The 25,806-nt window shown below is 38.8% G+C and overlaps 3 protein-coding genes across 6 annotated transcripts; 2 read left to right on the top strand and 1 right to left on the bottom strand.

Moving 5' to 3' along the window:
* Positions 1 to 648: 648 nt before the first annotated feature.
* cfap119 (cilia and flagella associated protein 119) lies at positions 649 to 2,316 on the top strand. The gene is made up of 9 exons (XM_087793401.1): positions 649 to 908; positions 1,007 to 1,041; positions 1,120 to 1,185; positions 1,266 to 1,429; positions 1,626 to 1,696; positions 1,767 to 1,883; positions 1,953 to 2,042; positions 2,109 to 2,122; positions 2,188 to 2,316. Exons 1-7 carry the CDS (start codon positions 849 to 851, stop codon positions 2,028 to 2,030), a joined length of 591 nt encoding a protein of 196 aa, XP_087649527.1. The 5' UTR covers positions 649 to 848; the 3' UTR covers positions 2,031 to 2,042; positions 2,109 to 2,122; positions 2,188 to 2,316.
* A 36-nt stretch (positions 2,317 to 2,352) lies between these two features.
* Positions 2,353 to 6,313, bottom strand: phkg2 (phosphorylase kinase, gamma 2 (testis)). Of its 2 annotated transcripts, XM_087794270.1 has the most exons (10): positions 6,144 to 6,313; positions 5,851 to 5,962; positions 5,463 to 5,638; positions 5,332 to 5,386; positions 5,132 to 5,197; positions 4,783 to 4,946; positions 4,605 to 4,695; positions 4,388 to 4,541; positions 3,708 to 3,833; positions 2,353 to 3,158 (listed from the first exon to the last, which is right to left on the bottom strand). In XM_087794270.1, the coding sequence occupies exons 2-10, from the start codon at positions 5,943 to 5,945 to the stop codon at positions 2,913 to 2,915; spliced, it is 1,173 nt and encodes a 390-aa protein (XP_087650396.1). In that variant the 5' UTR covers positions 5,946 to 5,962; positions 6,144 to 6,313; the 3' UTR covers positions 2,353 to 2,912. The 2 variants fall into 2 exon arrangements, with proteins under 2 accessions (XP_087650396.1, XP_087650397.1); XM_087794271.1 differs by lacking the exon at positions 6,144 to 6,313 and having other exon boundaries at positions 5,851 to 6,102.
* A 215-nt stretch (positions 6,314 to 6,528) lies between these two features.
* rnf40 (ring finger protein 40) lies at positions 6,529 to 25,806 on the top strand. Of its 3 annotated transcripts, none has more exons than XM_087794274.1 (20): positions 6,529 to 6,589; positions 6,994 to 7,138; positions 7,316 to 7,483; positions 7,617 to 7,935; positions 8,031 to 8,231; positions 8,964 to 9,085; positions 9,214 to 9,360; positions 9,526 to 9,600; positions 9,678 to 9,797; positions 9,870 to 10,049; positions 10,372 to 10,507; positions 10,696 to 10,817; positions 10,900 to 11,165; positions 11,594 to 11,711; positions 11,916 to 12,065; positions 19,417 to 19,629; positions 19,695 to 19,820; positions 23,009 to 23,149; positions 25,050 to 25,151; positions 25,478 to 25,806. In XM_087794274.1, exons 2-20 carry the CDS (start codon positions 7,001 to 7,003, stop codon positions 25,652 to 25,654), a joined length of 3,021 nt encoding a protein of 1,006 aa, XP_087650400.1. In that variant the 5' UTR covers positions 6,529 to 6,589; positions 6,994 to 7,000; the 3' UTR covers positions 25,655 to 25,806. The 3 variants fall into 3 exon arrangements, with proteins under 3 accessions (XP_087650400.1, XP_087650399.1, XP_087650401.1); XM_087794273.1 differs by having other exon boundaries at positions 6,538 to 6,585; positions 6,988 to 7,138; XM_087794275.1 differs by having other exon boundaries at positions 6,538 to 6,585; positions 6,988 to 7,138; positions 19,420 to 19,629.

The raw sequence follows: 25,806 nt of genomic DNA on the forward strand, positions 1-25,806 counted from the left end.
TGTTGGTCAAGTGATAGACAATTAGCCTGGTGACCTCAGAAAACACTCATAAAATCTATTGTGCTTAAAGAGACAACATCATATATATATATATATATATATATATATATATATATATATATATATATATATATACAGGTATATATATATATATATTTACCATTAATGTAAGCATTTTTATATTTTTCACAATAAATTATTGCAAGTTAGGTCAAGTGGGATAATTTAGAATCTAATGAATGTCAGGCTTTTAGGGGATCATCTTCATGCCCTGATAATGTTACAGATCTTTTCTTCTTGCTTATTTTTCAGCTGTAAGAAGATGTATTCTGCAAATATGCAATAAACTAACAATGTTATCGTAAAATATATTATTTTAAGAGAAACTTGGAGCAAGTTTTGAAATTTGAAGTATACAAAGATTTCTTAATTTTTGCGTTGTATTAATGTGTCCAACTATCACTATGTTATTTTTTACATGCATTTATTTAAATGTATATCACATGTTGAAATTCATGGTATGGTTGACGTCATGACGTCACTCGTGTAAACATCAGCTGACAGAAACACATTAAAGCCATATTTATGAATGACGCAAAGTTATACGATACAAGTCAAAATAAAGAGAATCAATTCAATGTGTGAATTTCTAAGAAATAAACGAACATGAGTTGGTTGAAAAAAAATGTTTACTTTCATCAAGTCTCATGACGCAGGACACCGGAAGTAGATGTATAAATTGTTGCTAGGATACGACATGGACGCGAGACTTTAGGGTAATGTTTACTTGACTAAAATCCACGTTTGGCCACAGTGAATTTATTTTATTAGTCTTTATAAATGCATTAATGGCGGACTCGACGGAACCAAAGCCAGGGACTTCCATGGATAAGGATCTAAACGCAATGGTTTGTTAACGTCAAAACATAATGTGTTTCTTTTCTTTCTGTTTTGTTTGCTACTCAAATAAATATTCACTCACGGTAAACTCTGCATGAACATTCAGGTGCCACGGGTGCTCAAAGCCAAAATAATGCTATGGTAAGATTCATATTAATATCCTAAAAATCGTTTTATAAACACGGTGTAGGTGATCCTCACAATGTTGTGTGTGAACAGGACAGATTTGAGCTACGAGGACATGGAAGAGATGGAGAAGTTACAATCTACTTCTGATCTCAAAAGGTTCTTATTTCAAGTCCATACAAAAAAAACAAAAGAAGTGTGTTTGAAATTAAACTTGTTTTAATGTGTTTTCATCACAGTGCTTTATGTCGCTTGTTTGAAATCAACCTTCCTGAGCCAAAGAGAGACATCCTTCTGGAGCTGTACGTCCAAACTGTGCAGTTCTGCCGACAGAATTGCTTCAAAAAGGAGCAAACCTCAGCTCTCTTGTCTATTTTCAAGCAGATTCACAAGGCAAACACAGGTAGACTCACCTCAAATCCCTCTCTGACTGCATGTCTCATAGTGGGTTCTTCTAGTTGTCCAGCAACATCTTATGACTCATGTGGACAGTGAATAAAATATTTCATGTGTATTGAAATGAATCAAAAATAGTTTCAAGGTCAAGCCAGCCAACAAATGACTACAATAACAATGTCTTATCTGGTGTATGTTTGCAGACACTCCTCTCAACAACATTGATCAGTGTTACAAATACAGCAAGGAGCTCCTTCTGTGTCACTCCATTAGGGTGAGTCTATCGTCTGTCTCTCTACCTGATTATAAATGACTTCTGAGCCTCTCACTCCCCCCCACATCAGCGACCCCCGTTCAGCATCAACCTCTTCAGTTTAAAAGAAGCCACCAGCATCTTAGAGTACATCCACGGCAACTATATCCGACACTACAAACTCTACAAACACATTTTCACCCCACAGGTAAGAAATGTGATCAGATATTGTTCATTAAATCATCAGTAGTTCTTATTTGAGTTTGTGTTTTTGAAGGTGTCGCTTGATCTGATCACATCTTACTGTGGGATTCCTAAGGAGGAGGAAGCAAAAGTAGACAACATATGGGGCTAAAACGATGTGAACGTAAGAATGAATGAAGTAATGAAGTTACCAATTTTATTACTAGTAAAAATCTTTTTTTATATTTAGGGAGCACTGGAACAGTAAGAAGCTACTATCTATGTCCAATTTTACCTTCAGGATTTTAATTGTAACTCTCGTTTCTAAGGACATGCTTCAACCACCTTGACAAGATTGTTTCAGATTATTGACAAAGATACTCAAGTCTCAGATCATCTTCAACTACTGTACCATGTCATTCTTGCTTGCTGTTTTAATAAAAAGATAAGATACTGGAGTCATGTTATATGTATAAAAAAAACAACACAGAAACTAGACTGTTCCAAGAGTTTATTCATTTGAAGTCCACATAAAATGTTATATGGATGTTCAGTGAATGTAAACACTTAACTGTCAACAGTTTTGACAGTTAAAGAATGACATAAGTGGAGAATGAGGATATTTATGAGTAAATGTTTTCACAGTTGTAGTTTTTTTCAAGGTTCATAGTAATACACATATGCAATTCTATCATATAACCATTACGTACCTAATAATACAGTCATTTATTCTGTTATAGGAATATATTTATAATCGTCTTTATGAAGTATATAGAATCCACTCAGTGCTGCAAATGTATATTCACAGTTATAATACTAAATATACATAGTAAATATCTCAATAATTCAAGACAAAAATGTTCCTGCAAACAAGATAATCTCTTATAAGTTCAAGAAGACAAAGCAGCCCATAAGGCAACGAGGACTCAGACATGCCACTCAAACAACTGCCCTGGTCCCTGAATGTATTATTCTTTTTTAACTTAGACCCAGTATCTTGATCACGCCATGTCATCACTACTAATGGCGAGACCATAATTAAGAATGAGGTGCTTTAGGTTTCGAAGTCCTCCAGCTCCAGCAGCATGATCTTAGCAGTGTTCTGAAAGAGGGCAGCTCTGTTTTGCTGCTCTCCTTTCTTAACCCAGTGTCCATAAATCCGGAAAGCACATCCGTCGATGAGTTTGCGAACGCCCCGGAGGGAGTAAGGGTCTCTGGCCAGAACCTCTCGAGTTAGTGGCCGAACTCTGCGATACCGACTGTACATGCGGATACAGGCCATCACCGCTACAATCAAGACCTGGAGAGAAGAAACAGAAGGAAATAAACGACACAAAATCACTTCAGTTACAGCTGCTCATTTGTTTTTTGTCATGAATCCGTTATTAAAAAGTATTTCCTGAAATGAACTGCTTGATGATAAAGCAGCAATACATTAAATAGAAAGTATTTTTTGTATCTCCCCCTAGTGTCAGTACAGTGTTACTGCAATGTAGTTTTTTTTAACAAAACAAGAAAAAATCTATTTTTATTTCAATATCTGGCTTCATCTTCTGGTAAGTCGAAAAAGTCTCTCAGTAGTTCATCTGAAAACACTTAATCAAACCCAATTCTGTAGAGCAGTGGTTGGTCACATGCCTCCCTCGGGGCGTGTTGTCCATGTGTGAGAACATCATCAAAATAACCTATTGAGCTACTCATTATTTTCAAAACTAAACCAATGAGTACAAATAAATAAACTCTAAAGAACATTTGGTTACAGCAACATTTTCTGTCCAAGTTTGCATTTAATAGTTTTAGAGAAGAAAAGACGCCTATTTTAATGATCTCAAGCTAAAAAAGGACTCACCCTGAATGTCTTTCTGGGGCAAAAGAGTCGCACCTCTTCCTTCTGGTACAGTCTAAAGAAAGGATGTGACAAGGCTTTTTCAGCAGTAAGGCGTACCGCTGGCTCCACAACCAGGAGTCTTGATATCTGAGGAGAACGATCATTTTAAAACTTTGAAAGATTTGCATCAAATCAAATTCTGTTTGGGAAACGTCATCAATAAAGGTATGTCAATTAAAATGAATTCAAGTTAAAAAGATGAATCTTTTTTTTGGGCATTTAAAGCCTGTCCAAAGATATGTTTTAAATAATTATATTGATATTCAAAATAATGTCACATACTAAACATCTTTGTTGTACCATAAATTAGTGAAAAAAAGTCTGACCTAGGCCACATGTAGAACTAGCAAGAGCATTAGCGGTTGTACTGACGTAACCTCAGTGTTTGCCAAGATTGCCTCATAGTAATACATGGAAATAAATCGGGAAATTCTCAGAGGTCTTGGCAGAACAACATCGTCACTGTGGATGACAACTAAATAAACACGTGTGTACAGTGTAAATTTGATCAATTGTTGCACGGAAGTGTTAAAGATATAACTGCATTATTGAGCGCACTCCGATTCCATCAATAATGTTTTTATATATTGCAACTGTTGTTAAATGTATTTTTTTTTCTTTATGCAAGAACACAAGCTCACCAGATCTTTAACATTGTCTGACCGGTCGTCCCATTCTGGAGAGTTGAACTGGTAGCGACCATCCATGATCATCCTCAGCATTAGCATCTGTTTTCTGTGCCAGAACGGAGGTGAACCCGCCAATAGGGTGAACAGGATCACACCACAGGCCCAGCTGCACACGGACACCATCACTGTTAGATTCCTTTTAACCACTTCACTCCACGTTAAGACTTACAGATCAACTTCTTTGCCATAACCAGGGTGAGTCTCATCCATGGAGCATTTCAGTATTTCCGGAGCCAGATAACCAGGTGTGCCACAAAGTTCTAGATGCCAAACAAACAAGTAAGTCAACTTTTCTTTTTCGACATGAAGAAATATGATAGAATTGGTTTGGATTTATGGTGTAGTACCTCTTAGCTTTTGTCCGGGCTGCAGCTGCACAGAGAAGCCAAAATCGGAAAGTTTGATATGTCCTTGATCATCCAAGAGAATATTCTCAGGTTTCAGGTCACGGTGGACGATGTTGAGAGAGTGAAGGTACTGAACTGCCTCCAGCAGAGCTCGCATCATGTATCTGTAGAACAAGGCCATTTTAAAATAAAATATAAAAGTAAATCAGAACATTTACAAGATTACAAAACTCTTTCAAAATGCTTGACAAAAGTTTGAGCTCATTTTAAATAATCAATCAATCGCTTTGAGGTCTGTAGAGAATATTCTTCGACAAATATATTAATAGCCAATAATCTTATCACTTGCCTTGTTTCCTTCTCACTCAGAGTAACCTTTTCTGTGAGGTAGTCAAACAGCTCTCCTCGCCTCATGCTAAAGAAAAGAAGAGGCAGATAAAAAAGAATGCTTCATGTAGAAATATTCACCATTTCCAGGAGAGAGCGCAAGATTTAAAACATGGTTTGAATTTCTCTTTCTGTGAACATAATGAAAATATGTATACTTACAGGTCAAACACCAGGAAAATGAATGTTGTGGATTCATAGGAATCGATGAGTGTGACTAGATCAATCAATGGACATAAAAGTATTAAATCACATAGTTATTTTCATGGTAAAATAGGAAAGATTATACATACTAATTGAGGAATGTCCTTTCACAGTGTTGAGTACATGAATCTCTTTCATTGTAGAGGTTTTCACTTCCTCCAGCTGTTGTGCCGTCATTTTCTCTGCAGTGATTTCAATAATCTTTACAGCCAGCTCCTGTCCCGTGTGTCTGTGCATACACCTGCGCACCACGCTGCTCACACCCCTAAACAAGAGTCGGATAAAGGCGGAAATCTCAGTACAATCGTGAAAACTATTGTTGTAAACATATGGGATTGTGCTAGTTCTTCCTTCATTTTGCAAAAAAAAAACAACAACACAAATATTGGTTACATTGAACTGAACAAGCGTAAAAAAAACTTAAACATAGTAATAAAAAGATGCTGAAGGGTTGAAAAAAGACCAAAAAAAACTTACCTTCCAATCACCTCCTTGGGGTCATATTTCTGATAGAACTCTTTGGCCCCTACCCAGTCCGGGAGCTCGTCCCCAACAACAATGTCTTTGGTCATTGTTCCAGTGTCTCAGTCTGTGACAAAAACAAACCTTTAACTTATAGGAAGTGTCTAGTTCTTCAATTTCTGAGAGTGATCTGACTCAAATGCATCTATTTTCACGGGTGTTGTTGTCAACATGTCCATCATCTAGTGGTCGAACCACAGCAGTGTCCTTGCAGCAGCTCGTCCAGTGACCGGGAGAAAATAACTCACCATCAATGTCGCTGAACAACAAGTGGACCCGGCGGTCGAAGAGGATCTATGCACTACTGCGTTAAAACAAAATCGAAATCATGGTCGTAGACGGCGTGACAACGAGTACAGGCTAAAATACGAGAGACTTGATATTATAGAGCAGCAGAATTCTGTTTACGTTCTGCTCACATTCCTCGACTGTATTTGACACATTACACCTATACTGCCCCGTGTGGCCGGAGTAGTTAAGACAAGCGAGCTAATGTCGAAAAAACACTTTTATAATTATTATTAACCGTGACAATAGTTAGACACTAACCTTAGAACGATTTATATTATTTTTGAGTTGTAAATATATTTAACAGTAATAATGACAACATTGATCACCACGGAAGTTATCGTTCCACTTCCTGTGCAGCTCCGATGTTTCAACTGTTATTTTAATTCGTTTCAGGAGAAGGTTTGTACACATATAGAGAAGGATTCTACGCTTTTATTTTGGTCTATTATTCTTGCTAAAAGTAAACATAGTATGCTCAAGTACAGGGTTAAATAATTCGCTAACGCACCAGCCTGTACATCGATCGAATGATTGACGTTAGCATTAGCCTAGCTGTATATACAAGCTTGCCACAACTATCCATCACAATGGGAAATAGTTGTAATGATACAGTCGTTTTTATGGTTTATGTACATGTTACACGCAATTTAGTTTTCATAACGATATTCTGTTAAGGATTACTCATTTTTATCTGCTCGTAATAAAGCTAAGCTAGGGCTAATCCTCATGAAAAAAGCTTTTTTGTTTTTATTTGTAGCATCAGAGATCGGGTTTTTATTCCCTTCATCTTTAATTTTGCAGGAGAAGAGGAAAGATGTCGGGGGCTGGAGGAGCAAAGCGTCCCTCTGGTGGGGACAGTCCCCCTGGTCCACCTGAAAAGAAGAGTAAAAAAGAAGAGAAGACAACCACCACTCTAATTGAGCCAATTCGAATAGCTGGAGTTTCTTCTACGGTAGGTTCCCTTTTAATATAAAATGCTAAATAATTAGGTTAAAAAAGTCATAAGCTTTATTTGTGTAACCTCTTTGTACTTACTTCTTACACACTGTTGTAATTATGTTGTATCATTTTTAAAGCGTAAATTCAATCAATGTCTAATTTCTGACTTATTTCAATTATTTTTGTGCAGGAGGAAATGGACATGAAGGTGATCCAGTTCAAGAATAAAAAGTTATGTGAGCGCTTGGAGCAAAGGCAGACAATGGAGGATGAGTTACGAGAAAAGATTGAAAAACTAGAGAAAAGACAAGCCACAGATGACACTACCCTGCTCATTGTCAATCGTTACTGGTCACAGGTAGTTATTTTGTTTTTTTTTAATCAAAAGCTACAATTCAGCATTAATAATACTGTTGTGAAAGAGTTGGTTGGTCAGCAGACTTTAGCAAGTAACCCATGATTCATATTTATATAAAACTTTTTGCCTGCAGTTGGAGGACAAAGTGCATGTTTTACGCAATCGCATTCTACCGAAAGAACCTTCTGTATCGCCACCTGCACCGCCGACTGGTCCTTCACTGGACTCTACATCGATGGAGCTGGACAGTACTGACCTGGCGACACCTTCATCTATTGTTCCACCACCTCCACTCCCAGAGACACAAAATGAAGAAGAGTCAGAACAGCCTCCCCAACCTCTGCAACAGGGTGACATCTTACAGGGGGACCATCCAGAGAAACCATCACTCACAGAGGGTTCAGAGGAGACAGTCAAGCCCTCAGAACCTCCACAAGACTCAACAACATCTGGTCAGTTGTTTCTTTATTTTTTTCTTTCGGTCTTCTGATGCATGGCTTTTCCTCCGATCTATTTTCACCAACCTTACATTTTTTACCGAGTGCAGACACAGAACCACCACTTCCACCCTTGAGTGAGAATGCAAAGAGCTTCCTGGCGACTCTAGAGCACAGCAGTGAGGAGGAGCTGAGCCTTCACCTACAAGACCGTATGCAGTTCAGCAAGGAAGCCATTGCTTGTCTGGTCTGTGTTTTTGACCGCCTGCACAGCCACATGGAAGAGATGTGCAAACAAGTGCAAACAACAGGTGAACTTACTCAATGTATCAGTGGCTATAAACCTTACTTGGTTAGAGATAATTAAGTGGTAAAAGGCAGAGTTGATTTAAACTTGTGTTGAAAGTGCAGAACCAAAAGAATGTTTCAGATATATATAAAAAAAATGATGCTCTGTTTTTGTATTCTGTCTATATTCATTTTTTTAGAATCAGAAACATGTTTTGCCAGTTTTAAGATTTCAACATAGGATTTTTTTGTGGTTTCATTACATAATAAAATAAACAAAATAAATAGACAACATAAAATAAGCAATAGAAAAACAAAACCAAGCACCAAGGCAAACTGGTTCTTGGACAGTCGTTTTGACGTAAACATTTTATTTTTCCTATTTCCTAGAAATACATTTTGTGATTTTCAGTCTAATTTTGTAAATGAAGTAAACACCTTGAATTTTGTGAAATTCTACTTTCTTTGATGATAGTGAATCCAGTTTATTTAAAGGGATGAATGTGTTTGTCTTTTTTTGTAGCTGTGGAAATATATTTATTCTGCAAAAAGCAATAATAAACTATGCCAAACTGGATACTGTATACACAAGGGATGGCATATTTAAAAATGGTATGCTTTTCCTTCAGAGAATAACTTATTTGATTAGTGTAATGATATCCCAACTATACCCTGAATGAACTCGGGGAACCTTGAACAGAATTTCAATTTTTATTGGAAAAGGGACAATTTTAACATGTAATTTTCGATTGCAGCACCAGAGGGTGAGAATCAATCTGACATAAAAAATGTAAGCCACAGTCTACTAGAAGAGAACTGCAGACTGCGTGACCTTGCCACACTGCTTCAAGGAAGACATCACAAAATGTCCATGGAGGTGAGATAAGTTTTGCACAACCCCTTGTTTAAATTCTAGTTCTAACCATTTTAAATGACATGCTTTCACTTTTTTTTATTTCTGAGAAATATACTTAATTCCACATGTTGTTATTTGTTAACCTCCAGTACAACGAGCTGGTGGACAAGGTGACCAGTGCAGAGACAAAAGTATCTGAAATGGAGACAACAGTGGAGGATCTTCAGTGGGATATTGAGAAACTTCGCAATAGGGAACAAAAGCTCAACAAACATCTGGCAGAAGCCATGGAACAGGTAAACACCTGTGGCACAGTTTCAGTTACATGTGTGTTGGTGAAATTGTGATATTCATTAAGTTATTGGATTTATAATGACCAGCTCCCAAAATTCACTAAATATCAACTCTCTCTAACTCTTTTATTTTGGTTCTGTGTCTAACCTGTGCTCTCCTGGCTGCAGCTGAAGTCTGGATATAGCAGCACTGGCAGCTCTGGAGCTTTAGCTGGAGGCCAGATTACGCTGAATATTCAGAAGGTGAGAAACGGGAACATCTGCGATGGAATGAATTGTTTTCCAACGTACTTAACCTGTGGTTTGTCTGTTAACCTCAGTTTGAGAGTCTGAATGCAGAGTTGGAACACAACCAGGAGTTGGCTAACAGTCGTATGGCGGAGCTGGAGAAACTGCAGGTGGAACTTCAAGAGGCTGTGAGAGAGAGTGAGAAGCTCAAGGTAACACAGTTCATCCTTATGAACCCAACATTCCGAATCTAACCACTTACAATTTTCATTCTTTTGAAAAAGATGGACCTGCGTAATATTCCAGAGGAAGTTGTGAAGGAAACTCTGGAATACAAATGCCTGCAGTCGCAGTTCTCTCTGTTGTACAACGAGTCTCTTGGGGTAAAAACTCAGCTTGATGAAGCACGAACTCTCCTGCTCACTACGAAAAATGCCCACTTGCGTCAAATTGAGCACCTAGAGGTAAGAGTTGTTCATATCCATATGAGCGTTTCAGTCAGGGCCGGGTCTAGGCAGGGGCAAGAGGGGGCATGGCCCCCTCAAATAAATGTTGAGCCCCCTCAAACTTACATGTAAGTAAGTAAGTAACAGCACAATGCCCCCTCAAGATTTGTGGCTGCCCCCTCATACATGCCTGTCTAGACCCGGCCCTGGTTTCAGTGACCTGCAGAAATTTCAACCAATAAACTTTAACTATTAAAATGAAATTACAAATTATTTAATGAAGTGTATGATAAACTGTGAATAATGCTGAGTTTGTTTGACTCCTGTCTGAACCCGTCAGAGCGATGAGCTGTCCTTACAAAAGAAGCTACGGACAGAGGTCATCCAGCTGGAAGACACTCTGGCTCAAGTTCGAAAAGAATATGAGATGCTCCGAATCGAGTTTGAACAGAACCTGGCAGCCAATGAACAAGCAGGTATGCTTTACGCCGAGACTCAGAAGACTGCATGGTCCAGCTGTATAAACAAAAGAATAATAACTGACATTTAAAGAAGATAATCATGCTTTTATTATTACACATTTATACTATTTGGCTGCCTATCGGGGTTAAATGTGTTCTTCCTTGACTAAATATATGATTTTATTTGTTCTTTTTCTTCTTAGGACCCATCAACAGGGAGATGAGGCACTTGATCAGCAGCCTTCAGAACCACAACCTGCAGCTGAAAGGCGATGTACAGAGATACAAAAGGAAGCTCCGTGAAACACAAGTTGAGATAAACAAGGTAGAGCTTGTTTTATATACTTTAAAACCAACCACTTTTACTTGTCCGTCTATCTCATCAACATTGTCTTTCGTTTTCGTAGCTGCGAAGCCAAAGTGGTGAAGTAACAGTCCTGATCCTGGAAGAAATGTCCAGTGATGGTCTGGACATTAAAAAAGAAGATGATGAAGATCAAGAGGATGAAGAGGAGAGGAGGAAAGAAGTGGAACGACAGCGGGCCCGGGAGAGAGAACGGGAGAGGGAAGCTGAACGAGAACGAGAGAGAGATCGAGAGAGGGAGAGGCAGCGAACTGATGAGATGAAGAGGAAGGATTCAGACACGCTGAAGCTTCTCAGAGTAGAGCTAAAGTAACTTCTTCTTCTTGCATCTCAAACTGTTCACATGTAATGTTTGAATCTGTTTTATGTTATGTCTTTTAATTTGTTATATACTATAACATGCATAAGAATCTAGTCTGCTCTGTTTGAAAACTTTGGTTTGTTTTTTGGCCTTCATTTACAACCCTGACGCTGTCAGACCTGATTAATGTGGCTTATGTTTGAAATGCTTAAAAAGGGCGAAAAGATGTTGTCCATGTGTGTTTGTGGAAAGAGTTTGTCACTTCAAGGTGCACAGAACACATGTGGAGTTGGCTGAGTTGTGAGAATAATTCTGCACGCTGAGAGAAAGTCTCATTGTTGCTGTACCGCATTTGATAATGCAACTCATGTTTCCTTTTATTCTTTGTGTTTAATTCACCTTCAGTCCGACTTACATACCTGATTGTCATCCTCAGAAAAGCCCAGGAGTCCCAGAAAGAAATGAAGCTCCTGCTGGACATGTACAAGTCAGCACCTAAAGAACAAAGAGACAAAGTTCAACTTATGGCTGCTGAACGCAAATCCAAAGCTGAGGTTTGCTGTTATTTTATACATATTTTTTTTATTCTATGTTTGATGTTGATTTTTTACACATAGGACCAAAACATATTCCTAATTAGTTGACCCTCTCCACTAATAATGGCAAATATAAAGAATTCTGATTATTTATTTTTCTTCTTTGTTCGTAACAATAGATCAGATTCAATAAATGTCACTGATTGTTATTCAACTTTCCAGGTGGAGGAGTTGAGGGTGAGAGTTCGAGAGCTGGAGGAAAGGGAGAGGAAGGAAAGCAAGAAGCTTGCTGACGAAGACGCCCTGAGGAAAATCCGAGTGGCTGAAGAGACTATTGAACATCTACAGAAGAAACTTGCTGCCACAAAACAGGTATTTAGGATTTATGACGTTATTTAGAATATTTGTTTATTTAACGGGCAAATTAGCCTCAAAATATATTTTTTATTTTGATCAATTTAACATTAATGTGTTGCTACATTTTAGGTTGTTATTTAAGATATTTACAGTGTTTGAAGAGCCTAATTTCCTAAACATAATGCAACCAAATACATTGTAGATGATGAATATTCCAAGTTTACATCTAATATCGCTTTGTTAATAAGAATCATAAAGAATCATACACAACAATTTGAATCTTTCTTAGAAGACAATGTACAATATTTTACAATTTACAGAAAAAGTTTGGCATTCTCCACAGTGATGCACAAGTTATTAGTGGTTTCTTCATTAGGTGTACTTAAATTACTAAATAATCCAAATCCTTCCCAACCTATCAAATAATGCTCATTTAACAATATGTTTTTGTCAAGACTTTTATGTTTAGAGTATATTGTCAATCAATATTGGGTTAAAATATCCACTAATGAAAAGCTTTGCTGTTTATATTAAAAGGAGATAATCTGTTAGATTTTAAATAAATATTGTACAATCATTCACAATACATTCAATACAATACAATATGTCTTTTAATGGTGTTTCCTGACTGCCAAATATGTCCTCACATATGCACCATGAGCTCCTCAGAGAGTAATCTTGAGCTGCCTGACTATCATGTGATGTATTAATATAAATATGTCCTCCTGCTGTCTTAAATCAAGAATTTTAGAAAATTGTTTTTCTCAGTTAAAGTTAAGTACACCTAACATCTGTACCGCAGCTGTATAGTGTTTACTTCTGTTAGTTTATGTTTTTGTGCGAGCCTGTTACTAATGTTTATTCATGTTTAATTCTCCACGGACATTCAATCATTTTCTGTCAGTGTCAGTCAGACACTTGGGGGAGAGAGAGGGCTGGTGCTCATGTCATGGATTTAAAGCATTATCAGATATGGACCAAATGTTGCACAAGTACTGATGTTGTCCCTCTAAAGTATTTGGTTTGTGGGACACACCCAGAGTGGATAACGTCATCTACCGTGATTAGGACTGCTGATACAACTATTTATTTATTGTTATAGTAACTTTAATTTTCCAGCGAGTGTCACGTTTCCAGGCGCGTAGGGAATACAAATCACAGCAGGTATCCAGCTGCGTGAGATTTATGACTTTTCTTTTGTTGGTCTATGTATTGTTGTCAGTACTTTCTCTTAAATAAGAAGATGCATGTCTCTGTGCATAGGTTTATGATCATCCCACTAGTTTCAGTTACATTCCTCTGAATATAGATAGATGGATGTTGACATCCGGAAAATCATATTCTTTTGTCATTATTTAGCAGAAAGAAAAGAGATTATTTTCAATGAAGTAGACTTTTTCATTCTCCTTTTTTTAGTCTGGCACAATGAACTTATTTGATAACTCCTTACTCCACTATTCTCTCCACTGATCTTGTTCTAGTAGATGATGGATGAGGGAGCGATAACACATAAATCAAGAGCAGGTTTAGCTCTTGGTTTCCCGATATGAGGAAGATACCGTTTCGCCATTACTGCAAATCAGATGCTGCTTAATCTGTTGCTTATTTTGTAATTATCTTTTTCAAGACCATTCATGTATTTTTGGCTGGTTTTGCAATTAGATTTTGTTTTTTATGATCTTTTGCTGCTTCATATAAGTTATTGGAAATGTTTGCAAAAGCAGATGTTTCATAGTTCGTATTAACATTTGTGGCACATTTGAAAATGGGAAGCGACAGAGATTCTTCTTGGTAACATTTAATCAAATGAGATGCGTCATTATAAGTGATCGAGGGTCTGCTTTTGATAAATACTGTGAAGAACACAAAGAGGCTCTTTCTTATTGAATTCTGACGTTACTTTTCAAACATAGAGAAGCAGATGCTATTGGTGGACATGGTAAAACTAAAAAAAAAATATGTATAAAAGATATGTCAAAACATTGTATACAGTATGTTCAATCCCAGACTGATAAAGAACACCACCTTATTCTTCAATTAAATATTTTTTCTCGACCAGTGTTCAAGCTGCCATAATACTCCTGTCAATATTTCCCTTTTGTTTACAGTAAATAAGATCAATTCTTTCTTCCAAAACTTGAAATTGTTTGTGTAATTGCACATGTTTATGTTCCCGAGGAGGTGAATTATACAAATAAATGTAATGAAAGTTGAATTGTGAAATGTTGTTTTGTTGTTTGAAAAGAAGACAGATGTTGAGATCAGATTTGAGCCAGCAGCATGTTTGACTTGGGAGGTCCAGTTGAATGCAATCAGCATAAAGCAATTCACAGTCTACCCTAGAAAGTTCTCTAACCTGCATAGGTAGTAGTTAAAGCTCAGACCCTCTTAACGTGTTCCCTGCAGCTCCTCACTGCCAAGGTCCAGCCCCGCAGAATGACAGATATCCCAAACTATCCAATAAACAACGCCGTCAGCTCAACTACGCAGTACATATGGATTTGTTTATAGCCGCTCCGTAAGGCCTGGCGCGGTGCTTTGTTTATACGACTTCATGGAGGACCCACATTCCACACATGCACACAGCCTACGCACACACCCTCCGACTAATTTACGTCATTTGGACCCCAGTGGACGCTCAAGTACTCACAGATGCAGAACCATTGCCTGCAGTGAGAAGCCTGTGAGTCAAATATGTGCCCCCACCCCCACCCTCTCTCATTACAGCGCCCAAAATCAAATAAAGGTGTAACTTAATGAATCACACCAGGGGAGAAGATGACAGCGCTCATTAATGTAAATACTTGTCGGTGGTCCTTTGCAGGCGCAGGACTGGTTTTGGTTACTTTGATTGGCCGTGTTTTCCTCAAAGAAATGGGCAGCTTGGGACAAAGGATGGCACAATATTCCTTTGTGAGCAATCGGAATCTGTTTTCTATCGTTTGTGTCAAGGAAGTCGGGAGGTAGTTAGACTAAATGTTCAAGGGAACAGGCTAAGCGTGCTTAATGCTTCACACATTGCTCTTCACACACTAACTGACTTTGGTCATTCCGAGTAGCCTTGCTGTTCTCTCCCCGAAAAATGACTTCCAACGGATGTTTTTCAGTCGCTGCTACGCTTTACTTGAATGGATTCAGTCAAACTTAAACCATGTTTCTTTCGGTTTCAGCACGGCAACCAATATGTAAATTGTTGAGATTAGATCATGGTGGCGACTGTGGCCAGAAGCATCTGCAGCAGTGTCACCGAGCCTTGGCTCCGATGCTTGTGTTTCATCTCTTGATCCGCAGCAAACGTCAATAAGTGAAGCACTCATTTGCATGTGACGAAACTCTGCGCGGAAAGTGCATTTGCCTTCCTTTAATGTTTCAGTGAGTGACTTCATCGTCTTGGAATATAAAATCAAACCACAATTGACTGTAAATAAAAGGAGTGCCAGTTACTCTGTCCCTAACAATGCTGGGTCTGGTTGACTTGGATAAAGAAACTTGTCACTGTAGATTAGAGACACGTTGGTGGTTAGTGGTGGGAGCAGCTGTGACGGTGTGGGCTGTAACAATGACTCGCTGTGACACCTTACGGTTTCTATGTGCAGGTTTGATTTGGTTACAATGCCGCTTGTTTGATTTTCATTTGCAGTGGAACAAGCGACATTGAAAATAAGAAATTCTATTCTAATCTATTTTTAAGACTGTTTCATCCCCTGGGACATTTTTATTGTTCCTTACAAAAGTTGGATTGTTATAATTGTGACAAATATACACATTCAGTTTTCTTAAAATATAGTGACATTGGAATTGGGTCTTCAACTGATAAACAAGAATCCTGCATCTGTGCTAATACAGTGCCTTGCGAAAGTATTCGGCCTCCTTGAACCTTTCAACATTTCGCCACATTTCAGGCTTCAAACATAAAGATATAAAATTTTAATTTTTTGTCATGAATCAATAACAAGTGGGACACAATCGTGAAGTGGAACGAAATTTATTGGATAATTTAAACTTTTTTAACAAATAAAAAACTGAAAAGTGGGGCGTGCAATATTATTCGGCCCCCTTGCGCTAATACTTTGTAGCGCCACATTTTGCTGCAATTACAGCTGCAAGTCGCTTGGGGTATGTCTCTATCAGTTTTGCACATCGAGAGACTGGAATTCTTGCCCATTCTTCCTTGCAAAACAGCTCGAGCTCAGTGAGGTTGGATGGAGAGCGTTTGTGAACAGCAGTCTTCAGCTCGTTCCACAGATTCTCGATTGGATTCAGGTCTGGACTTTGACTTGGCCATTCTAACACCTGGATACGTCTATTTGTGAACCATTCCATTGTAGATTTGGCTTTATGTTTTGGATCATTGTCCTGTTGGAAGATAAATCTCCGTCCCAGTCTCAGGTCTTTTGCAGACTCCTACAGGTTTTCTTCCAGAATGGTCCTGTATTTGGCTCCATCCATCTTCCCATCAATTTTAGCCATCTTCCCTGTCCCTGCTGAAGAAAAGCAGGCCCAAACCATGATGCTGCCACCACCATGTTTGACAGTGGGGATGGTGTGTTCAGGGTGATGAGCTGTGTTGCTTTTACGCCAAACATATCGTTTTTCATTGTGGCCAAAAAGTTCGATTTTGGTTTCATCTGACCACAGCACCTTCTTCCACATGTTTGGTGTGTCTCCCAGGTGGCTTGTGGCAAACTTTAAACAAGACTTTTTATGGATATCTTTGAGAAATGGCTTTCTTCTTGCCACTCTTCCATAAAGGCCAGATTTGTGCAGTGCATGACTGATTGTTGTCCTATGGACAGACTCTCCCACCTCAGCTGTAGTTATCTGCAGTTCATCCAGAGTGATCATGGGCCTCTTGGCTGCATCTCTGATCAGTCTTCTCCTTGTTTGAGATGAAAGTTTGGAGGGACGGCCGGGTCTTGGTAGATTTGCAGTGGTCTGATACCCCTTCCATTTCAATATAATTGCTTGCACAGTGCTCCTTGAGATGTTTAAAGCTTGGGAAATCTTTTTGTATCCAAATCCGGCTTTAAACTTCTCCACAACAGTATCTCGGACCTGCCTGGTGTGTTCCTTTGTCTTCATGGTTCTCTCTGCGCTTTCAACAGAACCCTGAGACTATCAAAGAGCAGGTGCATTTATACGGAGACTTGATTACACACAGGTGCCTTCTATTTATCATCATCAGTCATTTAGGACAACATTGGATCATTCAAAGATCCTCACTGAACTTCTGGAGTGAGTTTGCTGCACTGAAAGTAAAGGAAATAAATAAATAATAAATAAAATGTCGTTCCACTTCACGATTGTGTCCCACTTGTTGTTGATTCATGACAAAAAATTAAAATTTTATATCTTTATGTTTGAAGCCTGAAATGTGGCGAAATGTTGAAAGGTTCAAGGGGGCCGAATACTTTCGCAAGGCACTGTATATCTATGCCTTGATCCAACAATGTATACTTTTTTTTTCTTTTTTTTTAAAATCAAATTCTAGTTCCATTTAAGTTTAAACCAGCATTTAGTCACTGCACAAATGTAGAAAGAAAACATTGATTTTTGTGTCATTACTTTAGAAACGGCTTTAATGTTAATTGTAAACCTTGTTATTTACTGAACAAGCAACAGGTTTTCTGAACGCACATGTCTTTGTCAAAGTATTTATCTCGTTTCCTAATATGTACATGATACCATCTCACCTAAAGTTAGATACAGCCACAGAAGCCCATTGTGCGTCTTAACTGTTCAGGGCCATCTGCTTCCATCCTTATCAGAGGGAACCACACATTCCAGAGCGACTAACACAGTCGGATTCTCGGCATCTTTCTCTAACTGCTGCAGGAGGAAAAGAAGTGCGACTTCTAGATTGTCTTTGGAGAAGGCGGTTTGACGGCACGCTGTGCTGCGAATGTTTGCTCTGACCTTGGCCAAGTCATAAATGTAAACCTTTCAATATGAGACATCTGTCTCCTTTGACTTCCTCTCTTCTCCAGCTTCATGCATTTACACAAAGATTTTACCAAAAAACTTTGAACGTTTTCTATTGCCCAATAAAAACATTTTGCACCGAGACCCTAAACCACGTACAGTTGATACTGCCCTTTGAAGTTTGACCAGGAAGAGACGGCTGCTTAAGAGGAAATGTTCTTCTATATGGCATTTGTCTGGTGCTGGGAAACTCTTCATATGCATGTATGAAAAGACCATACGATGTTTAATGACCAGCTTTAAGTATGAAGTGTATTTCTTTAAATACCAAAACGGATTTAAAAAGCACCTCTTAAATGTCCTGCCTTTTTTTTTGAAAAGGTCCACAAGGCATTGATTTCAAGAATGAGTTGCAAAAAGAACCAACGGCCTCTGAATCCCCTTGAGCAGCTGATTCTTGTTTGCTCCTCTCTTTGACAAATTGTGTGGAGTATCTTAAACAAAGATCGGTCAACAAATGATGACACGTCATTGCCAGAGTTTATGTTCAGCAGTGAGTGACGGCTCAAGTGTGTAGGTCCAAGTGTGTAAATGTTTATAGTTGCGGCTGACAAGTACATTCTTGGGATGCTTTGTATTTTATTTGGGGTTTTACAAAGTTATTTTAAAGGAAAAAGAAGCGTCTATTTGGCTGATTTAGTGATGATTCAGAAGATTCCAACACTGTCCTGTCCTTTACCATGACTCTGAATTTCTTTATTTCTCACCAACAGTCGAATAGGAATCCCCCATTGAGTGTTCATGAAGGGTAACATTTTATTTTGGATTAGAAAATCCTGTTGCAATGTATTGAAACCCTGTTTCATTGTTCCTATTTTAGCAGACACTCCGGCACCAAGTTTATATTCCAAGTTTGTTCTAAGCACATATCATCTTTCCTGCTTTAATTGGTGAGAAAATCCACCAATTGTAAGATGGACTTTTCTGCTCACGGAGGTGAATGACTTTCGACATAGAGTTGTGAAACCTGAAGACATTTCTGTGCGGTTTTCTTCGAAGCAAATAAAATTGCTCAAAAAGACGGAGGCCGAAGCTTTTGCCAATTATGGGGACCATGAACACTCTCTTCTTTCCTGAAGCAGAAAAGTGTTTTTCAAATGGAAGTCTGTTAATTAAACCAGTCAAACGATAAATCTGAATATTTATTGTATCATTTGTCCGCCTCTTGTACAAGATTTAATTTAAAAATCAAATAAACGTAGATGAATTTCAGTTCTCAGGCGCGTGTTTACCTTGGTCTGACAAAAACAAGTGTTTTACTGGAAGAAATGTTTCATATTTTCACTCAGACTCAGAACGCCTGTTTATGTGGCAGTCAATTTGACACAAGATTTGACAGATGTTTTATGTTTTGAAATGAATAATGGCCTGATCTTGTTGAAAGGAGGAGGAGGCGCTGCTGAGTGAGATGGATGTTACCGGCCAGGCCTTCGAGGACATGCAGGAGCAGAACAGTCGACTGATGCAACAATTACGGGAGAAGGACGACGCCAACTTCAAACTGATGAGTGAGAGAATAAAATCCAACCAGATCTACAAGCTGCTGAAGGAGGAAAAGGAGGAGTTGGCCGACCAAGTTCTTAAATTCAAGACCCAGGTGAGGCGAAGGTTGGCAGATCCAGTTCACAGGAAGCAGGCGGTGTAACTGTGTTTGTGTGTCAGGTGGACGCTCAACTGCTTGTGGTGCAGAAGCTTGAAGAAAAAGAAGGTGTTCTTCAGAACACCTTGGCCACTCTGGAGAAGGAGCTGTCTGTGCGGACTCAGGGGCTAGAACTCAACAAGAGGAAGGTGAGAGAAGAAATGAGTCGCTAATCACCAGGGTTTCATTGTTGCCAGATGTTTGTGAGGTAGAACAGAGCCACGGTGTAAGTGGATCTGGACAATAGCAGCGGCCAAAACACTGCACGTCTATCATCACTCTCCTGTTGTTCAGGTGGTGGGGGAAAGCACCGACGGTTCATAACATTAATGAGACTCGGCTTTTACTCTTGTACTGAAATTTGTAAGTAATCAAGCTGCTGCTAATATTCTTGGCAAATGCAAACAATAACAATCAGGCCAGCACGTATGGTTGTGGAGGTTTGCACCGTTGCCTGGCAACTTGTTTTAAAAGGGAAAAGTTTCACAAGTGGGAACAATTATGCAGCTCCATAATTGCAATCTGCTAACAATAAAGCCAGAACCTAAACAGAACGACTCAAAAAGGAGCTTCTTCTGGAGGCAGGGGAAGTGAGGATCTGAATATGTTTGTTGTGGAGAGGAGTCAACAAAGATTGCACGTAATCTCTGGGGACGACTTAAAAGTCGAAATTGAAAATGCATTCAATGTGTTTTTCACTTAATTCTAACTGAGCTTGGTGAGGAAGTTGGATAGAGAATGATGGTGAATAAAATGGTCAATCCTTGGTAAACAGACATACAAGGCTTGAAATCAATATTCAAATGTAGGCCGTAGCCTACCAGCATTTATCAAATTGTATGACGTGATTTAAGCTAAGAAGATTAAAGCTTGAAGAATTTTTATTCATGTCTCCAAATTGTATCCACCCACCATGAGTCGTCTTCTCCAAGATACAATAAGTCTCTCATCATGATTATGTTCTAAACGTATTACTTTATAAAGTTGTCCCCTGTGTGAAATCTTGGCGAACGAGAGGTTACGAGAGCCAGCCAGCTTTAATCACGCCCTGCTTTGTTTATACAATGAGTCCCTTGGAGGTGGAGACTTTCAGAATTAATGACACGCAGTGACAAACAACCACACTTGACCATATAGTCAGAGTGGTTGTGGTTATGGTAAACAAGATTTTATCTCCAGAAAAACTCATCATTTTCTTATGTAAATATTTCAGTTAAAAGAGAGTTATGTACAAACGGACAGATACTGATGATACAATAGAGTCGAAGATCTATTTAAGACACACTTAAATCAACACATTAGTTTCCCTTTTAAATAGGAAGTGGATTTGTGGTGTTGATTTAGCAGAGGTTCCTCCTGGATTTTGTGATGTCACAATTTCTACAGCTTAAAGACATTAAACTAATCTACGTGGCAAATTCTCTACTTTGAGTTTTCTCCATGTCACATAAGTTTTCTCTAACTTGAGTCTATTTTTGCATGTTTTACAAATGAGAGTTGTCATCTGTGTCTCATCACCTCATCACTATGACGTTCACCTCATGAAAATAAAGACACTGGCAATCATGTGCATAACTGAAGCTCCACCAGAGCAGTGTGTTCATAAATGTTTGGATCGGAAAGACACTTGGATGAGTTTGGCCCCGCGAGAGGAGCATGTTCACTTGGCAGAGACGACGGATGAACTAACTTGAAGAAGGAACTCCGTCTGCTGTTATTATTGCTGATTAACTGAGAATCTAACCATGAAATCACCAATTAATACAATTTATTCTGGAGAAAATTTTTCCAATGTCAAAAGTCAGTTTTGTTCGGTTGAGTAATCACTACCAACATCTAATGGCACGAATGAGGCTGAATTATTAGTTGGCCAACGTTATGATATCTTTAAAACAACACTACCGAACTACAGAGACGACGTGAGACAGACAAAACGATTGATGCAGGAAAGTTCTTCATCTTGAATGAAAAGGAGCCACTAGCTAACAAAGGATAATAGTTGCCAGGTTGTTTAATGCTGGAACAAATCATCACTGTCACGAGGACAATCATCCTCGGACTTTACTATAACTTTAATTTAGAACAGATTTCCCCCCCGATAATGATGTCAAGTCATCGTGCCCCCTTCAAGCTCTGTTCCTTTTGTTGTCTTTCTCTCTGCATCTGCTCGGAACTTGTCATTATGTGAGCGTTGTATGTGTTTATGGGATGAATAGCCTGAGTGGGGGTTTTAAACAAGAGCCTTATGCCATTAATAAGTGAACATGCACTTTGGATTATGCTGTATATTATTCTACTAATCCCCTCAGGTACAGGCAGTTTGTTTGAAGAGTTGGATCTTCTGAACCATTGAGGATCCATGTGTGGGAGTAAAACTGCAATACGGACTGGAAAAATGACTAATTATTGTATGGAATTCTAAAACATGTTGATGGTTTTAACGATTTAATTGCCATTACATTAACATTTTAATTTTAATTAGATGTTAACATAAAATGGAGAAAAAACATGAGTTATTCTTAATCCTCGATTCTAAATATTTAAGTTTATCAATGGGGTTTTATCACTCAAATTTGTAATAATTTCCCATACAAAATATAACCCTGTCTCTTTTTTACAACAAAGGATAAAAACTCACCTATTAATTCAATTGGATGATGAGACAATAAGTTATAACAAATTAGTTATAATAAAGTAGTTTAAAGTTAATTTATTTTAATAGCTTTGACGAATAGTTCATTGTAAAGATGTTTGATTATGTTTTGCATAGTTCGTTTAATTATAATATATTACATTTCTGCTTAAAGAAACACAACATAATAATAAATCTTTAAGAGTGATGCATTAAAAACAAAACCATAAACGAGGAGAGAGAAGTGCCTCAAACATTTGAGTTTAAAATAGTCTGAGATACAAACGGCTCTGTTACTTTTCTCATGATCTTTCTTTTCTTCTGGCGTCTACTTTTAACCTAAAAGCTACTCGACCCTCAGGCTAATCTTTTCAAACCTGGACAAGCAGAACCACTGAGACTCTGATCAACACTAAAATGGTCTTACTTGACTGATTCCTATCTTAATGTATTTGGTTCCCAAACAAAGTCGAATGCTGTATTTGAATCCCTGAAGTCATGTATTTTTAATCCATCTAAGTGTTTTGTCTTGACACACAATCCCACATGAGAGTGCTCTTGGTTGTGACCACACATCTAAATAGCAAAGTTTCCCTTCATGTAGAGTTAGATCACAGATCACTGTACCACCGCTACATTACAAGTCTGGAATCTCATCATTAGCTTTTTTTTTATTGACTGTATCCGCTTCCTTCCCTGCCGCAGGCGGTGGAGGCTGCCCAGCTGGCAGAGGACCTGAAGGTGCAGCTGGAACACACGCAGGCCAAACTCAAAGAGATCCAAGTCTCTGTGGCGGAGAACCGAACCGCCCGGGAGAGAGAGAGCAGCAACCTGAAGAGAGCTCAGGTACGATTCCACTCCACACCCTTGCTACCTGAAGTCACACTCCATGTGCATCTGCTCACACTCTCTGAGAAGAGTCTTCTCAATGATGATCCTCATGAGTGTGTGTCTGCACACACCTCTGACGCACAACTGTGAGGAGGTTGTTCATCATTCATCTGGGTTTCAGCTGTTTTGTCAGACTATTGTTGTGTTTGACTGAATTAGTAGTAAATTAAACTCTTGTTTTACTGTGGACGAAAAAGAACAATTGTTTTGTTTAAAACTAAACCTTAACAGTCATTCCAAGAGAAACCATGTTTTTACTGTATTATTCTTTTGAATCTTAAGTCTTTGAAAGCTTCTCTAAACTCCTATGAACTTCCCCAAACTCTTTTAACATGTAGAGAATATTCTGGGTGTCTTTGACAGTGAGCGTCTTCCTCTGGTGCTCAGAACCCTGAAGAGATGCAGAGCATTTATTTGTCAATGTAATGTACAATATTACATAACAAGCACAGACTGATGTCACATTGATGCGCGTCCTTGGTGGGAACTGTCCTACCCTTGGGAAACACATTTGAATTCATATTGAAAAACCAGTCATGTGTTTTGAGGGGAAAGTTTTTGTCAAGTAAAGTCAAAGTTTTTTTTATCGTTGCTGTGCGATTAAGGACATAACCACATTTATTTAGATTTATATTGAGATCGTCATTATACACAACTCTCGAGAGTTCGTTTTTATTGAGTATATATATCTACTGACATGACATGGAAAAAAATATAATTAATTTGTGGCCCATGAATACTAGTGACTAAATTGTAGGATATATTAAAGAATTGAAAGTACTTTGTCGTCATGGATAATTATTATTTTTAACCTTCTCATGTCTGGGCCTCATACTGAACATTTAATTCCAAAAAATAAATGCAATAACGATAATTAAACATTCCTCATTAGACCTCTTAAATGTTTTAGCTAGAGCTGGAGAACCAGTTGTTTTTAGCCTCTATTTATTCAGTTTAGTCTGTTTCAATACGTCATTTTAGTTTCGACCGTTTTATTTTGTGGTATTTTTTTCCACAAAAAATTTTCAAATTCTATTTAGAGGTAAAGTTCTCTGTAATTAATATTTTCTCTTTAAACTGAAATTGAAATTTGGGTTAATTTGGTTCCTTTCACTTGTGCTTCTCTTTTGAATCCACCACAAACATTACCATGATAGGTTTATCTTTCAGGTTTTATCCAACAATGCTGTCGAATGGTTACTTTTGAAATGGTGCCGCTGCTTAAAGAATGAACACTAACTTTGCCCACAAACTTCAATTCAATTCAATATTGATTGGTATTTAATACACTTTTGCATGTTTCCAAAGTAATAATCTTTGTGTGAAACTGGTCTGTCCCAAAGACATTTTCCCGAGGGATCAATAAACTTGTATCAAAAGCTTTGGGGTAAAATGTTGTCAGATGTAAACTAGCTTTGGTTCTGTTCAGCTCAGTTGGCATTAAACGTTTAGTCCTGATTCAAACCAGTCCAGTCCTCCATCAGCGAATATGTTGGTGCAGACGAAGTCATCTTAAATATAAGCGATACTGAAACATCTGCTATAGAATTTGACAAGCGTTAGTGAGTTCCAGAGTTTGCCAAAAGTGACAGCGATACGGGTTTTCGTAACGTTACGTCTGACGAGTTTATCGAGCTTTATAGGGAAGAATGTTCTTTCAATAGCATGGCACAGAAACGTGGCCATCACGGCCCAGTCCGTTAAACCAGGTCTGACGTCCTGGTGTAAGTTGAGACGGAGTTTTCATACGCGTGTTCCTCGCTGTGCCTCAAGGTCCCGAGTCTCCATGGCAACAATACAATGCATATTTAAGTACCGAATGTTTAAGATGTATTGAAACGTCTGGCGTCCCCAGGAGGAGCTGTCCCGACTGAGACGTAAGCTGGAGAAGCAGAAGAAGGTGGAGGTGTACTCGGACGCCGACGAGATCCTGCAGGAGGAGATCAACCAGTACAAGGTGAGGAAGACAAGGACGCATTCACAACCGCGGGCGACCTTTGCTAGTGGAAGAAATCACCAAGTGTTTGCTGGCTCTGGCGGCAGGAGACTGTTGTCACAGACTCACAACAGTCCAGAGAGAGAAGTGATGTCATGAGAAATACCACACTTGTAATTAGTAATGGCCGTTTCTGTTGGCCAGGAAGTGACCTCAAAGATTATTACTGCTCTTCGGGGAGGCGGCTAACGCGTTACACCCCGAGGTGTTTTAATGCTGAGGCGCACAATGAAGAAAAGGTGGCTTGAGTTTTCTGTTACATTCCTGACGCACGTATCCTCCCGCAGGCCAAGCTGCGCTGCCCCTGCTGCAACACCCGCGACAAGGAGACGGTGCTCACCAAGTGTTTCCACGTCTTCTGCTACGAGTGCCTGAAGATGCGCTACGACACCCGACAGAGGAAGTGCCCCAAGTGCAACTGCGCCTTCGGTGCCAACGACTTCCACCGGATCTACATCACCTGATCCACAACCCAGAACTGACGATGGCGAGAGGAGCAAAGCATTCTGGGGCCAGTCAGTGAGCAGCCCCCGTTTTATCTCTCGAGACGCCTTGTTTTAGCTCAATATGACCAAACCATAGTGTTGTGTAGTAAATAAACAGTTGTTAGTGCACA

Source organism: Callionymus lyra, chromosome 6 (genome assembly GCF_982586985.1).
Source record: "Callionymus lyra chromosome 6, fCalLyr1.hap1.1, whole genome shotgun sequence".
In the NCBI taxonomy this organism is placed as follows: domain Eukaryota; kingdom Metazoa; phylum Chordata; class Actinopteri; order Syngnathiformes; family Callionymidae; genus Callionymus; species Callionymus lyra.

Coding starts and splice junctions, on each gene's coding strand:
- cfap119 (XM_087793401.1), top strand. CDS start 849: ATGGCGGACTCGACGGAACCAAAGCCAGGGACTTCCATGGATAAGGAT. Junction 1,186..1,265: donor TCTACTTCTGATCTCAAAAG/GTTCTTATTTCA, acceptor TTTTCATCACAG/TGCTTTATGTCGCTTGTTTG. Junction 1,697..1,766: donor TTCTGTGTCACTCCATTAGG/GTGAGTCTATCG, acceptor CCCCCACATCAG/CGACCCCCGTTCAGCATCAA.
- phkg2 (XM_087794270.1), bottom strand. CDS start 5,945: ATGACCAAAGACATTGTTGTTGGGGACGAGCTCCCGGACTGGGTAGGG. Junction 5,639..5,850: donor CCCAAGGAGGTGATTGGAAG/GTAAGTTTTTTT, acceptor ACTCTTGTTTAG/GGGTGTGAGCAGCGTGGTGC. Junction 5,387..5,462: donor GAAAGGACATTCCTCAATTA/GTATGTATAATC, acceptor TGATTGATCTAG/TCACACTCATCGATTCCTAT.
- rnf40 (XM_087794274.1), top strand. CDS start 7,001: ATGTCGGGGGCTGGAGGAGCAAAGCGTCCCTCTGGTGGGGACAGTCCC. Junction 10,050..10,371: donor GTCAAATTGAGCACCTAGAG/GTAAGAGTTGTT, acceptor TGAACCCGTCAG/AGCGATGAGCTGTCCTTACA. Junction 19,630..19,694: donor TTCTTAAATTCAAGACCCAG/GTGAGGCGAAGG, acceptor TTTGTGTGTCAG/GTGGACGCTCAACTGCTTGT.